The sequence below is a fragment of the Colossoma macropomum genome, unplaced genomic scaffold (assembly GCF_904425465.1).
Source record: "Colossoma macropomum unplaced genomic scaffold, Colossoma_macropomum, whole genome shotgun sequence".
NCBI classification, from domain to species: domain Eukaryota; kingdom Metazoa; phylum Chordata; class Actinopteri; order Characiformes; family Serrasalmidae; genus Colossoma; species Colossoma macropomum.
In genome coordinates this window covers 30,026,830-30,046,268 of record NW_023494801.1, presented here as the reverse complement: position 1 = coordinate 30,046,268, position 19,439 = coordinate 30,026,830, and the positions used below count along the sequence as shown (strand labels likewise).

Below are 19,439 nucleotides of genomic sequence, written 5' to 3'. Positions count from 1 at the left end.
TTTGTATTACTACTGCAACATAACAGACACTGTTTTATCGATATATCAGATATATCATTCGTTATGTGATGACAATGACATACATATCAATATTTGAGTAAATAACACTCACTGTGTTATTAGGGCTTTCACATCACTGTGGATGAATTCTGACCCACCCTACTTCACAGAATTGCTTTAATTTAGACACTTTAAAGGGCTTTTGAGCATGAACTGCTTGTTTGAGTTTCTGCCACAGCATCTCAATAGGGTTCAAGTCAAGCCTTTGACTAGGCCACTCTATCAACCTTCATTTTATTTCTTTTGAGCCATTCAGAGGTGGATTTGCTCGTGTGCTACAGATTGTTGCCTTGCTGCATCACTCAGTTGCGCTTGAGCTTAAGATCATGCACTCATGACCATACATTATCCTGCAGTATTTTTTTGGTCGAGAGCAGAATTCATGGTTCCTTCAATTATGGCAAGTCACCCAGGCCCTCAAGCTGCAAAGCAACCCCACACCATCACATCGTCACACTGCCATGTTTGGCTGTTGGTGTTCTTATTGTGGAATACTGTGTGAGCTGTAATGGAATGTAACTGAACCCTGTCTTCCAAAAAGTTCCTTTTGACTCATCAGCCCACAGAACTTTAATCCATAAGGCTTGGGGGATCATCAAGGTGTTTTTTGGCAAATGTGAGATGAACCTTTATGTTCCTTTTGGTTGACAGTTGTTTTCACCTTGCAAAACAGCCCACTCTCTTTCTAAAAGTGGAGTCATGAACGCTGACCTTAACTGAAGGAAGGAAGCTGTACAGTTCTTTAGATGTTCCCCTAGGTTCTTTTGCAACTTCCTGGATGAGTGATTGCTGTAATTTTGCTCAGCCAAGGTTTCCCCATTTGGACATAATGGCTCTCACTGTGGTTCACAGGAGTCCCACAGACTAATGGACCCATCACCATTTGTACACTTTCCACTCATTGTGGAATTTTTTGCCTCAATAAGAGATTACATTGAACACATCCTGCTCAAAGATTTGTGCTACTGGTCAAGGGCTGGGGACAAAGTGAATTGAAAAGAGACTGAAAGACTGAAGCTATGCACGATACGCACTTCAGCACGGACGGCTCCAGAGCAATTACCAGCTGTTAATGTTACCGCCAGTAAACAGCCTTTTTTTCCTGAAGACCAAAAGCTTTACTTCATATGCTCTGCAGGAAGCATATGAAGTATGTCCTCTTTGCTCCCATGGTGATGGTTTGCTGAAAATGTATGTGGATGATTTCTGCAGTGTTGCACGATGCTGATGCCCCAAATCCCCTCAGCAGTAGTCTTCCAGCATAATGAACTGGATGATCAACGGCTTCCCCAGAAAAAAAAAGGCTATAGGGGTGAAGTCTGAGGAAGAAGGTGGAGTATGTTTTTGAAAAGTAACCTGATTTAGAGCCTCATGATGTTTACATCAAACATCAGAAATGTGATCTAAGGCTATGCTGAGACAGGCCCAACGTGAGAGAGTCATTTCGTGGGCCAGTGCCCCACTAGCCAATCATCATGCTCCACTAAACCCACTTTTTATACATGCTTCTATAGCTGCAGGCAAAAAACAATTAAAGTGAAACTGAGCTTTGTGTCCATATGAAAGGCTTTGTCAATAAGACCACGTTCAAAGGTTACTTGTCAGGTAAGTGACGAGATGGAAAACTACCACCCTTGAATCCGTCTACTGCCCAATAAGCGGTCTTCTGCTTTATTTTCAATGGTTTGAAAGTATGTCTTTCAAAATGATCATGTGGTGCATTACTGCCGTCTTGATTGTTTCATGAAACTTGTTCCACAAAGTTAAGATGCTTGCAATTGTTGCAGCTGAGTTTCAAATGAGTTGCAGGACGCTTTACATCGTGCAGCTCTAGCAGGATTTAGTTGCATGTATGTTTCACGCACTAAAGTGGCATAAAAGTTACACTGTGTAAAGCAAGTCTTAAGTAATCTCAAATAGACTTGCTTATGTTGTTTCCGACAGTCTATGATGTGCCATTACCTATTTTTAATTGGCAAAATGATGTATGGAGAGGGAAAGTGCACATCTGCTGGTTGCATTCAAAATGATTTTAATCACTAATACACCTCCATATCATGACAGATGCTGGCTTTTGAAATTTATGCTGGTCAAGATGAACTTTCAGTCTTTCCTCTCTAACCCCAAGTATCTCAGTTTTCTCTTTATAAAGCTTTGGCACATCCAATTCTGGTGCACATCTAATAGTATCTAGTGATCATCACATAGTATCTAGTGCACACCTGATAGTACCTTGTGTGCACTTAAAAGTATCTGGTGTGCATCTAATAGTGTCAAGTGCTCACCACATGGTCTCTGGTGCACAACTGATAGTATTAGGTGCACACCACATAGTATCTGGTGCTCACCTGATAGTATCTGGTGTGTATCTGATTTTTACTTAAAACAATGATACACCACATCCCTTCAGGGGTTCCGTACTTCACTTCTCTTTATCCTTATATCTAAAGAACTTTATTGTCACTTTGCCTGTAAGACCGATATATGCAAATGACCCCTGTTTTGATTGGCTGTACTATGCATTGGTCAAAAAGTAACCCAAGCAGAAATGTATAGATTAAAGTGTTAAGTTTTGACTGACATTAATGGATGGCTAAACTGATGTAGAATGGGAGGTCATATGCAAATGTATTCATAGTTGTGTTATCACAGCCATGATGAATTCAAAACGGGCTGTTTTGCAGCTTAGTGTATCTGCATAGACATGGATGAACACAGGAGTGAACAGTAAGTTTTGAAACTTCCAGAGTCTTTATATATTACATTAAAGTCAAAGCACTGAAAATTGAGTTTTTTTATGAAATAAGCTCTTTAAACACTGCTTTAATAACTTCAGCCAAACCACTCTTAACCAAAACAGTCATTAAATTAATACAGGCCAACAATTGATCGCTTATATTTTATTCCACAAAAAAGCCAAAGGAATCCTTTAAACCCGATGACAGCTTTTTCAGAGTCCCATAAAATCATCTCACCAAAGCTGTTCTGAAGATAAAAGCAGCTGTGATATACGCACATATGCTTGAGGTTTCCCTCATTTCATCTTCACACCCTCCTGTATGAGGAGTGCATTATCAATATAATTATTTATATCATTAATAAATGGGAGAGAAATTTGATTAGCACGTTCACACATTCCAAACAAGTCATTAATAAAGGCAGAGTTACTATAAATATGAAAGCCATTAAGGATAATTACTCTCTTCCTCTCCATCCACCCCCCCCCCACTCCACCCCCTGTTCCCTCTCTCAGTGACCGTCATGTCCACAGGGTCGGATTATGGAGCCTGTTACTGAGTCTCATGGCATAATCCTGCAGCACAGAAGCCGTCCTTAATTGACCAAAAACAAGCCCTCTACACCGGGCTCACTGCAAACCCCAGAGATTTAATATTAATACAAGACTAATGCTCAACACTGTCGCTCTCTCTCTCTCTCTCTTTCTCTCTCTCTCTCTCTCTCTCTCTCTCTCTCATCCTTTCTTTTCCCACCCTCCCTCTCTCACCTTCTCTCTCTCTATCTCTCTCCCTCCCTTTCCGTCTCTACCTCTCTTCACCTTTTCCCCTCTCACATCCTCTCTCTCTCTCCACCTCTCTCCTTCCTTCTCACTCTCCTTCTCTCCGTCTCTCTTTCTTTCTGTCTCTTTTCTCGCGCTCTCCCTCCTTCTCTCTCTATGCCTATTTCTTTTTCTTTCTTTCTCCCCATCTTTTTCTTTCTTCTCTCTCTCTCTCTTCCACATTTGTCTTACTGTTTATCCATCTTTTTTCTCTCACTTCCCCTCTCTTTTTCTCTCTTTATCCATCTCTCTCCCTCTGTCTCTTTCCATCCCCCCTAGTTCCTGCAGCTGATCTATTTTTATCCATCCTTCTCTTTCTCATCTTCTTTATTTTTATCCATCTCTCTTTGTCTCTTTTCTTTCCCTCTCCTTCTCTTTCTTTATTCCTCCTTCTCTTTTTCTCTCTCCCTTTGCCTGTCTCATTCTTTCTTTGTCCCCCATTCTTTCTCTCTTCCTGTCTCTAGTTTTATTTCTCTTTTCCATCACTATACCCCTCTCTATTCCACTTTTCCTCCCTTTCACTCTCTCCATTCCTCCTTCTTCCTCATTCACTCTCTTTCTCTTCCTCTCCCTCCCTCCATGTCTCGACTTTTTTTGCCCTTCTTTCTTTCTTTCTTTCTTACTTTCTTTCTTTCTTTCTTTCTTTCTCTTTCTTTCTATAATTCTCTCTTTTCCTCCCATCTCTCTTTCTCTCTCCCTCCTTCTTTTTCCATCTTTTTTCTCTCATTCTGCCTATGCCTTTCTGTTCCTTTGCTTACTCTCTCCAACCATCCCTCTTTCTTTCCATCATTATCCCTTTCTCTATTCTTCCCACACTCCCTCTCTCTTTTATGTTCTCTCTGCACTCTCTACATCCCTCTCTCTCTTTCTTCCTCTCACTTTCTCTCTGCATGCCTCCCCCTTTCTCTCTCTCTCTCTCTCTCTCTCTCTCTCTCTCTCTCTCTCTCTCTCTCTCTCTCTCTTTCTATCTCTCTCCATCCCTCCCTGTCTCCCCCCTCCTCTCTCTCCCTGCACCCCCCCACCTCTGTCTGGGGACCTGCTGAAGATAATCCTATCTACGTGTGCAGGTAAACGAGGGATAAGAGCAGTAGGAGAGAATAAAAGGCAGATAAAAGCAGGAGTAAACGAGTGTCTTCCATCCTTCACCAGAGACAGGAGAAACAAGGCCAAGGTCGAGGTGTTGTGTCTCCGACACACACACACACACACACACACACACAGTGTGTATTCCTGTTTTGTGGGGTATTTCTCTGTCCTTCTGTGAGTTTTTGGTTAAAAAGCATTTTTTTTCTCCAGAGAGAAGCCAAAAGTCCCCACAACAAATCATCCTAGAGAGATCTGGGGTCTGTCTTACAAAGCAGGATATCTTGCTTAGCCAGCTAAGTTTTACTTTTTGATGGAAAAAACATGTTTAAATGCCTCCCATTCCACATTATTTTTAATTTGATGAATGAAATAACAATGAAAGAATATATTAAATAGCTTTACAAAAAGGATGCTGTCACTGGGGCAGTACCCCTCAGGATACATCTCAGTATCTTTAGTCAGGGAACATAATTGTACCATCATCCATTGAAATTCTATTTTCTAAATTGTTTTGACTCCACACACCCCGTCTCGACTCCAGGCTTTCTACTTTATTGTTCTGTTGTAAAACACTGGGTTATGAAAAGGGACAAATACATACTTTTCACCTGGAAAAAAAAATTTAAGGTACACAACTGTACCTTAAAACCACTGTTGTACCTTTAAGGGGCATTTACATTGTTTGTACCTTAATGAAGAAAAAATAACCCTGCACAGAACCTTTATTTCTAACAATCTATTATTTTGGGTTTATATTATTTTGCCTAAATAATGATCAGACAGTTCTCTTTTCCAAACATATTGGAAGTCCTTAGCTCTGAAATCTCTGCATTACTAAAGATATTCCACAGCAGTTAAGAGGTTATGCTCAAAATCGCAGTTATCAAACAACCTAAGTGCTCTTAGTGAAATTAAACAGGGATTTAACAATATCACACTGTGATTTCCAAATGCACTCTGCACAGAACTCAAGTTCAGCTTGTCTCACCAGCCGAAAATAAATGTTTCGAAACAGAAACTGGATATAAATTCAGTTTTTTATTATTATTATTATTATTTTGATTTATATGAGTCAAGTTTGAACTAAAATGAAAAAGACTTAAAACTTTTGCCTCCTACCTGGCAGAAATGTACTTTCATAAAAAAAGCGTGAGCCGAACACATGGTTATACTGTACTTGTAATATGTTAATTAAGAAGTTGTGGTGTGTTCATTTGCGTGGAACTTCAGATAACGCGTTAAACTGGCTGCCCCCACCAGCGTAAAGTGTCAGCAGACTCTCAGTAACTAGCGCCTCTCTTAGTAAACCTGCCACTAAATACACCCAGTAGCAGTTGCCAAAAACCTTCTTTTTTTACATACGGTGACATCTACCTGGAAAATCACAGAGATCAGACCACCACTGAGTTTGGAGAAAAACCGTAGGTAAATCAGTGATTTTCTCAGGGAAGGAGGTAGAAGAACAGACATGGCCTAAAATCACAGAGTAGCACCGGTAAAAGAAGAAATGACCTCAAGACCCCATGTCAATTTAATCCCGTCCATATAAGGCTTAAGTTGAATCTGCTTCATGAGACGTGCCCCTGGACCCTACACAGAGGTAACCAGACCCCCCCCCACACACACCTGTTTTTGTGGCACTCGTTGCTCCTTGCGGTCGTTTTCAGGGCCTTCCTGGATCTTCTCCATTATAAAAGCTCAGAAGCCTGAAAGAGAGAAAATCCCCCAATTATAGCCCCTCATACAGGAAACGGAAGCCCATTTTATTTGCCTGACACACACAGTCTTTTTTAATCCTCACCCCTCTATAAATGTCTTCACTGCATTCAGCAGACCCTCACAGATATGCACTGCATGCACTATACACGTCATTCTAGTATGCAAACTTAATAACTTCCAGTCCAGTTTAATTGCATTGCGTGTCTTTTTTTCATGCTTTAATCAATATTAAACATGGTGAAAGTGATGGGGGTGATAACACAGTAATAACATCTCCAAAAGGGAGAAGGACAGAGCACAGAGCAGCACTGCCCCCTGCAGGCTGTTCGCTGAGCTGTCAGGTAATGCGGAACACTAAGTCTCTGTTTAACCACTGATTTCCAGTCCTTGTCCTTGAGTATAGCGCTCTACAGATGATCCAGTAAAGCAAGGAAAGGCTTAAATGCAAAAGCTTAAAGGCATAGCTCAGCAAAAAAATCATATGTATGTACAGTGGGATTGAAATGTCTGAGACCACTAAACAATATAAACAATAGAACATTTCAGAATATCCACTTGTTTTGTAGCTTCAAACCATCTTATAACCGGTATTATTGGTTGTAAGTTACATCATATGTGTCATAAAAGCGTGTATGTTGCTTTTGTGTCATATTGTCCTGCATTATATAAAAATCGAAAGTAATCAAAAAGTTCAGGTCACCAAATAAGCGAATACAGTGCATGATTTTTACGCTATTGTTCAATAAATGTCAAGCCATCTATCTAACAATTGTTAAATGTTAAGCAGTGCTTCTGACTAAGAGATAAAAGCTGGTTAGCATTAGCTTAAAGTGTTAAAAACCTTGGATATAGGGAGAGGAAGGTCACAGGAGCCGGAGAAACAGACGCAGAGCGGATACTTTTAATGGAGGATTTTTGGCTTAGTTTTCAACAGTCTGCAAGACAAGGAAAACAAAACTTTCCAGGCTTTGAATTTTCAGTCGTTTTTGCTGGCTCTGTGTCAGGGAAGCTCTCTCTCTCTCTCAGAATCCAGACACAGCTGCCAGCAAAAGACACATAGGTGAAAAGTATAGCCTAATTACCCGCTGGTTCACTGTGACTGGCTCTAAGTCCTGCAGATGCTGCTAGACCACACTCCTGTTGCCACACTTAGCTAGTATGATAAAAGCTCTGCTCACTTAAGAAACTAAAACACAGACACAAGTTTAGATGATAATGATATAATTCTGAGGGAGTGAAGTCAAGCAACTGCCACTGAAGGGACAGAATGGCAAAAATAAACCTGTTCTGTGGTGTTTGGAACTGTAGCCTGATTGGCTGGTTTTACTGAACAAGGACACACTGTGTCAATGATGCAAAGCAACAAAAGCTATTTTAGCACTATTAGTGCCTCAGAGGTGGAAGCATCAAAGTCTGCAGCTGTTTTTCTCACACTTGTGACATTGAGCTTGATGCGTTCCTGAATCAGAGTTTTAGATGCAAACCTTTAGCAGCCAGCAAAGAAACTGCCCAAATGATAACGACCTGAAACACACCAGCTGCCTTTCAAAAGAATATACTGGCAAAAAAATTACAGTCTATTTAAAATAAATGCCACTTGGTTTGATATTTTGTTTATCTTAATACATTTTAAGATGGCACAAATGTCCAAATACTTTTTTGCATCACTGTAGCTAAAGTAGGTGGCACGATACCACATTTTCTTTTGCAGTACCAATAGCGATATTGAAACATTCAGTATCGGCCGATACCGATACTAATTATTTTTTCTTTAAAATCTACTAAGCTTCAAAATGAATTATTTTTAATAGAAGTACTTCACTTACGATGAGCATCTGAAGGTAAGCGATCATGCCTAAACTACTCAATCATTCTGCTACCCTACAGGATGAAATACACAGCTAACATCACATTGCACATTGCAAGTATGTGTTGTTTCAGGATAGATTTGTTACAAGACTGGATCAGATTCATTGCATGTTTCCTACAATATCCAATGCATCATTTTCTGTTGATGTTGGCCCGATACAGATACTCAGGTTAGCATTGTACAAATTGCATTGCATGCTTAATTCTTTGCACCCTTTCCTCTAACCATATCTAGTTGTTAAGTAATCTTTAATAAGATTGATTATGTGGTTCTGACACTGTAATGGCATACTGTTATCTATCACAACAGACAAAACTCACACTACTACTACACACCTAGCAAACAGGGCTTTACATAGCATCACAAATGGAACTATTTTTACTGTATATGGGCCATTATACCAAATTACTTTAGACTGCAGTCCTACATTAAAAATTACTGAAGAAAAACAATTAAGCATGCAGACCTTAGATACTTACAAGGATTACGCTATGTTCTATTTAAACCTAAGGCATTAATTAAGATATTAAAAAGCTAAATGTATACAAAACCATCATTTATGGGGTACTTTCTAGTGGGAGGTGACTCTTAAACCCCAACCCCCAAATTTCAACTTGTGAAAATAATACTTAATTTGTATTTTCATAGCTGTTTTTTTAAAAACATGTTTTTGATTTTTTTCTTTGAGTATTCTTTGAGTGTTCATGGTTCTTTACAGCACCTTTTTCTTTACTAAAGAACCCTTAAAGAACCATCTTTTTTAAGAGTGCATATAAAAACTCATACGAATGGTTCTTTGTCTTATTATGGTCTTATATAGAAACACTCTCTTCTTTAAAGAAGCCTTTTTAAGGCTTTTTTTGCACCATGTCAGTATCCAAGCTGAGATTGGTCCATCACTCAAATGATATCTGTCTTGTGGTGGTCATATGGTGGTCACTGTTGACTGACAGGCCAAGTAAATGCGGCTGATAAACTGTGCAGCAACAGAAGACTACAGACACCTATATAGTGAACATATATTGTATGAGTTTCTGACAAAATGACCAATAAGCGTAATAAACTGGCAACTCAGTGTACACGCCACTGTCTACTTGACCCCTTCTCTGACCTCTATCACTCTACCAGTTCTCTCTCTCCCTCTCTGTCCCTCTCTCTGAGCTAAAGTGATTGGACCTGAAGTGCACCTGCTGAACAAATCAGCGATTGAACTGCGTAATCCTCTCACCTCACTAACCTCTCCTGTTTGCTCAAAAGATAAAAACAGCGCAGTGACCTCAACACTGTGAAAGCAGTTCGCTCTGCTTGTCTACCTGACACAACGAATGTGTCTGTGTGCTTCTGAGAAATTCCATGCAGCGTTTGACTCTCCTCTCCACAGCCCCCTTCTCAAATATACTACAGGAAGCAACCAGAGACGACACTATATTTTCTTCTCCAATACTAATACTGATAGCTTAAGTATCGGCTAACAGATTGGATTGTTTTTTAATATATTAAGCTTTAAAGTAACCTGCTCAAAAAAACAATCTACAAGCCTACAATCGTGCTTTATTCAGGCCTAAAAATGGTCCAAAACTGGTTACAGCTTGAGAACTTTCTGTCCGAGCCTGACGTGACTAAGTTTTCAGTCCAAAAACAACCAATCCTGACATACCTAATACTATATGACACTGACCCAAATTGGCTTTCATCACCCAAAGTACAGAATAAAAGATAACATTTCTAATGATAGCATGCAGTAACATTACCATTTAGCAACAATAAGAGCCATAAAAAGATCTTGGATAAATGAAATAAACAACAACACAGGTTAGAAGAATGTGTGGCTTTGCTCAACTCTACACATAATTCTATGTAACTGTAACAGCTGTATATTGATTCAACTGTACAACCAGTGTTAACATAGCTAGCCGGTAAGGTGGCTAATCAGACAGTTTGCTCACTATAGGCTTGTATATTAATTGCAATCGCTGAACAAAAGATAATTTAATTGTTAATCACAATTATTTACGTGAAAAATAATCATAAAATAAAATTTCACAATCATGACAGCCCTACTGACTTGAGTAATCACTAAACTCTATTACAGAGAACATGTTCCATATATTATGTCAAGTGGTTCCACACAACTGTGTGAAGTAGCTTCTGGGATATTTACTCAATGAATGAAAACATAAAAAAGCAATTTGAGTAAATTAACTGGACTGCACTGCTGTGTCTGATCCACTCGTACCAGTACAACACACACTAACACGCCACCACCACGTCAGTGTTACTGCAGTGCTGAGAATGATCCACCACCCAAATAGTACCTGCTCTGTGAGGGTCCATGGGGGTCCTGACCACTGAAGAACAGGGTAAACGGAGGCTAACAAAGTATGCAGAGAAACAGACGAACTACATGTAATTGTAGAACTACAAAGTGCACCTATATAGTAAGTGGAGCTGATAAAATGGACAATGACTGTAGAAACAAGGAGGTGGACATAACGTTATGCCTGATCGGTGTAAGAAAGACGCACACACAAAAGAAAGCAGGTTGGGGGACAGACAACATGAAGTAAAACTATAGGTAAATAGATGATGTCATGAGTCAATGGGAAAGAGGTTGAGTTTTACTTAACAAGGTTGCATCCACTAAACAAATACTAATAATATTACAAATACTAGATACTAAATCTGACAACTCACAGTGTTTCACTGAAACAACACAAGTGACTCAGTTTCAATGAGCCACATGCATTTATTAAGTAATGCCAAAGACAGAAAACTGATTAAAAGCAACAACAGAAGAATTTCAGTGTTTTGAGTGGGGCCTTGTGGAATTCTGTCAACAATATGAGTGGGTGACCCCAGCATGCCAGATTAAAAACTGGTTTAAGGTAATGAAAGTACGGAGTAAAACTAAAGCAGGTTCCCATTGGATTTGAGCAGTTCCCATTGGGTTTGAACAAATATTTTAAGCTGTACCCTACAGGAAGAAATACATAGCCCAAATGATGACTTATGTGGGGGTCAACTTTGCATTTTTTTTTGTGAACCTAGATGCTTTTAATGGGAGACTTGTTTTGCTTGCATTGCACTCCAGGAGCAATGTTTACATTATTATTGTTTTTAGTTTAGAATTTTCTAACAGCAACATGATGCTTACAAGATTGCAAAATTATCAGCATAGCTAAGGGCTTCTGCACACTGCCACGCAAATTAAAAACATTTTTTGATACAACTCAATGTGTGCATCACTTTCCTTATGCAGCCACTCACTGGTTTTAGGAGTTAGTGACATGACGTGGGAGACATCATGGAAAAATCTTTCTGAAATCTAGATTTTCAAAATAAAAGGCTTTTTACTATGGCCAAAACCTAGGGATGTATTACAGAAACTTCCTATGTCTAGACCTTGGTTTAAATCGATTTCAAGGTAATTAATCCTAATCTCTATCTTATTTTACAGTATCTTATCTCAAGTTAGGGAACCCTAAACCACTCATTTGCAGACTGATAAGTTGTTTGAGATAAATATTTTGTAAAATCTGTTTCCAAGCAACCAAGTACATGTGCACAGCTGAGATGTAAATAAGTAACTGAAATAATGGAAACGTCATGGAAAAAACAAAACTGTGAGATGAACTTCAAGTTTAGTAACCTTGGACAAAAAAGTTAGGAATAGTTCCAAAGTTCAAGGAGGCTGCTTTCCCTGTGCACCTAAAAAAAAGCCACATCTTTATTCACTGCCAATATTTTTGTGGCAAATTTTCAAAATAAATGATACCTTGGCAAGTCTAATTATAGTCAATATGCTTAATATTTCTTAATTTATTTCAAGTTATATTATCTAGAGAAACTGTTATCTAGAGAAAATGCTTGAAACAAGCAACATTACTTGCCAATAGAATAAGACCATTTAAATTTTAACCAAGGCAAAATTACTTAAAACAAGTAAAATGTCCAGAAATTTGTTTAATTGTTTAATATATTGGATCTATCAAGTTTATTTATGATTTCACTTACCAATATATTTTTTGTAAATAACATAATAAGGAAATGAGATAAGATCATGAACTTAGGAGCTGTTATTCTGTAATAGCTCCTGTCCTCAATTCCATACTATTGATGATGTCATAGCAACGAATAAACTGATAAGATTGCAGAGTGGGGATGTTTCCATGGTACGGCCCCTCGGCTTTAACACTGTGAGATTTTAGAAATGCACAGCATTTGTGCCCTGACTGCCCTCTTGTGGACTGAGGAGATATATCATTGCCTGGGGTATCTGGTGCTTACTGCCTACGTAATTTTGCACCTATTCGAATAAAAAAAAAAATATCTAATTTAATGTCTGAGCCCAGCTGACAGCTATAGTGAATGGAGTCTGTATGACTGCTGCTGATAGCACTGCTGTAGCTGAGAGAAAGAGCAATAGCAGCCTGTCAGGCTCATTGCAGTTCTATTCAGCTGCTTAGTTCTGGCTTTAATTACAGCCATATTTCAAAGAACTCATTTGTCCATGCAAATGAAATACACTGCAAATGTGTGTGAGAATGTATTAATGTGTATGTGTGTATGTAGAGCCAGTTCAGTGACCCTGAGTGTGTGCGTGTTGTGTGTTTATAGTTCAATAAATGAGCTTCTTCATCTTTATTACAGAAAATAAAACAGCTCTCTTAGAAACACACAGGAACAATGCAATCAGAGCGGAAAACACGTGTCCGATTATGAACCTGTGAGTGTGCGTGTGTGTGTGAGTGGTGCAAATTTGGTCTGACAAGTGGGCGATAACGTTACAACTTTTTCTTTTCCGATACTGATATTGAAACCTGTAGAATATAAAGCATCCAATCAAATTAGATTAAATTGCCATCCAATAGTAAAATTATGATTTTAGTAAATCATGATTTTGTGTCTGTACAACTGTTGAAAGCTGTGTTTGTGCTAATCATCTACGGTCATTTTGACAAAATGGAATGTTCACTCATTTGTTTTAATAATTCAAACATAATAAAGGTAGAGGGTCATTCAGAGCAAAAGACTGTAGTCTAAAGTACAAGTCAGTCAAAAGTCCAAAACATATAACATTTTTTGCTGATATCAGCATGATAGTGATACCCATCTATACTGATATGCCATCACTACTCACACCACATAAAAGAAAGAAAATACAGGGAGTTCCCATGTTATCATGATATCTAGTGCTTTATATCTTAGTATTAAAACACATAACAAGGTTGAACACCCTGGGTCAAATGACATGTTTTGTTGATTTCTGAAGACGTCTTTTATGGGGAGCAAGCTTAAATATGGCATTTCTATTTATTTGTTTAAGTTAAAACAAATAAATAGGGGGAAAAACATGCAATATAAAATGTACCCTTACTTTTGTGCAGGTCTTATTTTTCATTTTAGTTTTATTTTTTTTTCACTGTGTTAAATTGAGCAAATAATAGTAATATTTTCCATCTAGAAAGTCAACAAAACATGTCATTTGACCAGGGACATCCAAACTTTTCGGTAGATTTAAATAATCACAATGTTCATATAATAAAAGGTAGTGAAATTAGCTATTAGGCTACCTGTTCACTAAGTGCTACTGTATACAGACAGTGATACTCATTTACACAGCTTAGTGTGCACATGGTGCATTCTGACATATGCAGTTATACTGTTTTTTTGTTTTTTTTTTGGTGGGAAATATTAGCATAACATAAGCTATGCACTCTTTTCGACAACTATCCTGCTACCTCACAAAAAATACCTTGCATAATTTAAAAAAGTGGGAGTGACGTAGCCACCCCCCCCCCTTGAATTTGCACCAATGGCGTGTTTGTGCTCACAAAATAATAAATAAATAAATGAAGTAATAAATTCATTAATAAGTAATAAATAAATACATTTTTCCATGTGCATCCTACAAGATCTTCTTTTACTGTCTGAAGACCACAAACACTACATCACAATCTATTGCACAGTATTACTTATTGAAGCGATTGTTTGATGTAAAATGACACGTGGGCAGCAACCCTTAAACATGTTCTGCTGCAATTATACCTATGGTCCATGTTATCTTTATCTCATCTATTTTAGCATTAGCCTTATGAAGTCACATACTAATTAATATAACACTGAGTAACTTTTTTGAAAGGTTTGTTGCTTTAGTGAGATCCTTTTAGTGTGGGTTCACAACTGTTTGACTTCTTTAAATGACACACCAAAAGTGTCTTTTGTGCTAATAGCCTCACTTGTGGAGAAATTTCAGACTGCAAAATGTGTTAATGAGTGAGTTCTATAAACACATCCATACGCTTTACATATTAAAAACAAAAGGTGATGTATGTTGTTATAGCTGAAATTAAGATAAAGATGCCCTGTGCAGTTGCACAGCTGAAGACTCATATAACTGGACCTATTGGTGTCTTCACTCCCCAAACGATTATTACGTGTTGTTGAAAGGAAAAGTAATTTAACACAGTGATAAAATGCTCCTGTCCCAATTTTTTTTGGAAAATATTGCAGGCATCATATTTGGAATGAGCCTACATTTACAAAAAACAATGAGATTCCTAAGGTACAATATAAAAAATTGTTTTTACACCATTTTCAATTTACTATAGGTCAATAAGAATTTACTAATCACTGCTTTCTGTTTTTATTAGCGTTTCACATACTGCGCCAACTTTTTTGGAATTGGGTTTGTATTTATTTATTTTATTTATTTTATAATCTCTCAATCACAGAATCAACCAATCCATGTCTATTCAGACAGGATTCGTTTTGCACTGGGAAGTAGGGTAATACAGTTACAGTCATCTGTAATGTTTATGGTCAGTTCGCACAGGGTAAGAAACATCCCTATAAATGAGGATGGGAGTAGCCACTTGTTTTGCTCACTGCCTTTGCTCCAAAAAAGAGTAGAAAGCATGTTGAAACATTTAATTTAGCTATTATTTGACTTATAATAACTCAATATAATATCTTCCTGACTGTTTTAAGTTATGCACAAGGTATTTAGCATATCCATTTATGTGGGAGTCTGCAGCCAACGGTCAATATTAATGTTTTAATGTTCACAGTCCTGCACTTGAGGTAGGCCAGAACATATTAAATTGTAAATGCTTCCTTGAGTGCCTTCATAATTAAGGAACAACACAAAAACTTCTTTTCCTCAAGATATGATGAAATATTTTCTGACAAAGTAATAAAACCTATATTTTATAGAAAATGTAAAAGGTGTCAGAATCTTTACTGCTGTGGGAGTGTACAGTCTTTAAAAATGAATGAATGGGCAGATTCAGAAGGGACTAAAATCACTGAGAAACAGTGGTAATCATTAAACTACTACACGTCCCCATGAAAAACAAATCATGTCTGAATGGAACTTGAGACCCTGAAATTCAATTATTTTTACATTTCTTAAATCAAAGTGCAGCTTCACAAGCTGCAACAAATCTCATCAGTCCCGGTATCAAACATATCAAGGCTGTATAACATAGCTTATAAAGTTTAATTGACAGCTATAATGCAGGAGTTATGCAACTTTATTAGAAATATCATCCACGTGAGAATGCGACATCTGATCTTAAATACACCTGTTAAAGTGTGTGAGGAGTCAGAGGTCCCACAGCAAGAAGCTAAAACACACACGTAGCAAATCTTGCCAACACTTTGAAACGACATGTGATCTCTCTCCTCACTCTCTCACTGTCTCTCTTACAGTCACCCTTTCAGTACAGCAGAACAACAGGTTGCAAAAGTGTTTAAAGAAATAAATAACTTAAAAATTCCTTTTTCTTCCAATTAAAGATGCACCAATATGAACACTTAAACGTAGTGTTGTGATGTGGATACCAATATCACAAAGAAATTTCCGATGCACTGAGTGATGTGTCCATGCACGCTAGTAGATGGAACTTAGCAACATGTTGGCAGTGAGGCTTGATAAGCAGCAATAAAAATGCTTAAGGGTAAAATCTGTAACCACAATTTGGAGAGGTGGCAATATAGTTTCCTGCAGTAATCAGCAACAGTTTGAGTTAATTTCATGCCAGTGCAGACTTTACTCAACACCAATCACAGCAGTGCTCCCAGCCTGCTGCCCCCCATCCACCTTTGAATTAAATCCAGTCATAAGTCACTGAGACAAAAGCAAAGTCATTCTGGTAGTTTTGGTGTGAAATGCTCCACTCTAGAGAAACTTGCTTAGTCAATATTGATCAGAGTGGTGATAACAGAAGCCAGGCCTCCAGAGTAAGTCTAAAATGTATTTTTAAACATATTTGTCAAGATTACATATAATCTCAAGGTCATTTTGGATAGTAAATAAAAAGGCTATATTTGTGTTTTGAACATCACCACTATTGTAAAGAAATAAGAGTTGGCAAGTTTTTCCACAATTCACCATTTCAGACTAAACCACTATGTTTACAGAAAGTTTGTAAGATTCAGCGATTTTACTTGACCGGAAAATTGTAACATAGAATTAGTTTATAATGACTGAAATATAAAAGTACCCTGTCGGATTGATGTCTAGATTGTTTTCTTCTAATACTGACATCATGATTAATGAATGGGACACTGAATGGGATACTGAGCCATTATTCTCAGTGAAATTGAGCGGGTTGAGGTGTCTATTTTGCAAATATAGTCATCTTATTTACTGTTCAGAGTGACCAGCAAACCTACATATGGCATATATATATATATATATATATATATATATATATATATATATATATATACCATTAATATGTTTCAAAAGCATGTTTTTTCCCAAATCTTCCTAAAAAAAATCGGAACACAGCGTCCTACATTAAACACTTCAGACGTGAGGTTTCTATCACCATCGCTATAAAGAACTTTGTTTATCTCAATAATTTCATTCTGTATTATTTTGAAAAAACAGTTTCCTTTTAAACAAAAAAAAATAAAATAAAATAAATAAACTAATTTTCCATCCATCCATCCATCATCTAAACCGCTTATCCTTCTGGGTCGCGGTGGGGTGCTGGAGCCTATCCCAGCTGTCATTGGGCGGAAGGCAGGATACACCCTGGACAGGTCGCCAGTCCATCACAGGGCAGACAGACAGACATACACAGTCACACACACACTCACACCTAGGGGCAATTTAGCGTGTCCAATTGGCCTGACTGCATGTTTTTGGACTGTGGGAGGAAACCGGAGTACCCGGAGGAAACCCACGCAGACACGGGGAGAACATACAAACTCCACACAGAAACGACCCTGGTCACCCGGCCGGGAATCGAACACAGGCCCTTCTTGCTGTGAGGCGACAGCACTACCCACTGCGCCAAAACTAATTTTCCTTTTTCCTCAAATGTTGATCAACCAAGATGTGTCAGAAATTTGCTACTTTAGTTTTGTACTGGAACTATAACTTGTTAGCTACATTAGCCACATAGCTGCAGTGCAAAACTAAACAAGCAAACTTCAGATACCAAATGTGTCTTGGCTGATAGACAAGATTAGAAGTAAAGAGAAAATTTTGTGAATTTGATTTTCATTTAATCTTCTATTCGGCTTAGTTCAGCTTGAATGGCTGCTATAATCCACTACCACTGCTGCACTACCAGCCTGAACTAAGAGGCTGTAACTGCTTAAAATGTGGGTCAAGCCAGCACAGTACACACACTTACAGTTCCCTGCAGTACTCACACACAAGTTTGTCTTACATTATTTGTGAGGACTTCCATTTATTCCATGTATTTCTGTATAAGTGACACTGAACCTAACCCTAACTTTAACCAAGGCAAACTTTCTGCTCCTTTATTTCTACCAAAAAAACTATGTGTTCAAGTCAGGACCAGCAAAAAGTGTGCACTTGTACAAAATCTCACTAAAATTGCGAGGATATTTGGTCCTCACAATGTTAGCAAGACAAGTGCACACAGCTTAACACAGCAACAGGCAGTCAGAGTGAGACTTTCAGAGTAAAAGTTTAACAGCGGTAGCAAATGAACAGTGAAACGCTTACGTATCAGAAAATTTAACTAAATGGCAAACACAGAACCACATACGCGTCAAGACCACCAGCAGCCCCACACACATTCACACACAGCACTGACTGGAGTGAGCTACTTACCCAGATGAAAGAGAAGAGAAAGAGAGACGACTCGAGCACAGAATGTGTGTGACGCTCTCTCTTTCTCTCTCTCTCCCTCACTTTCTCTCAATCTCTCCCACTGAATCATTAACTCATGACATTGTGCAAATCTAAAACGCTCAATATAACAGATGATTAGTTGCCATAAATCAAGCAAACACACACACACACACACACACACACACACACACACACACACACTGTAAACCCTTAAAGCAGTTTTACTGCCATTGTATGAGAGGTGCAAATAAAGATATAAATAAAGATCTGATTGATTGAGTGATTTGATTGATCAACAATATCCATCATATATTCTAGGGATTCACAAACAGAATCGACCAAGATTGGCATCATTTGCAATAAATATTTAATAATATGCAATTCATTTGATAATTAAAATATTCAAAAAGATCAAAAAGAAAGTCTATTAAAATAACAGACATGTTTACCACTTTTAGAAACCTACGCTTTTCTGTTTGGAAACGAGCATCTATCAAGCCAAATACTAGCTTTTCACCAATAGCTGACAACACAGGAGCATCTCTAAACCTCAACACTCATTAAGAATGTGAAGATTTGTGAATATGCATGATTATACAAATTGAATACACCCCCTTGCTGCCCTGTTTCCAAACCTTGCCCCTTCTCCCTACTTGCTTGGCAAGCTGTGCATTATTCTCTGGTGAATAGGGAAGAGGTGACCAACAGAGAGATCCAGCAAAAACATCTCAGAGCTCACTAATGTTTTTATGAATATGAGGAATCCTGCCACAACTGTTAGAGGAAGTGAAGACAACTTTCTACTTCCTGTATTCTCCCTGAAGCTCTGGAGCTCACAGGGCCTTATGCGTCACATCCTTAGATAGTAAACAAACATTTTCAAAAGTATGGATAAAAGCTTTCAATTTTAGAATTTAGAATTTTCTTAATAATGTAATGTGATCTGGGGCAAGTGAAGATTTAGACATACAGTTTCCATGATGCTAACATGTGACTATAACCTTGTTAGCAATGTTAGCCTTCATTAG

At 38.1% G+C, this 19,439-nt stretch overlaps 1 protein-coding gene across 1 annotated transcript in view; it reads right to left on the bottom strand.

Moving 5' to 3' along the window:
* The window catches only part of slc2a9l2 (solute carrier family 2 member 9, like 2), a 269,938-nt gene extending 251,435 nt beyond the window's left edge, over positions 1-18,503 (bottom strand). Inside the window, exons 1-2 of the mRNA XM_036590228.1 lie at positions 18,391-18,503; positions 6,329-6,408 (exon numbers count right to left, since the gene is read on the bottom strand). Of these exons, the coding sequence (XP_036446121.1) occupies positions 6,329-6,391 (63 nt within the window). The 5' untranslated portion in view covers positions 6,392-6,408; positions 18,391-18,503. The remainder of the gene's footprint in view (positions 1-6,328; positions 6,409-18,390) is intronic.
* Positions 18,504-19,439: the final 936 nt, after the last annotated feature.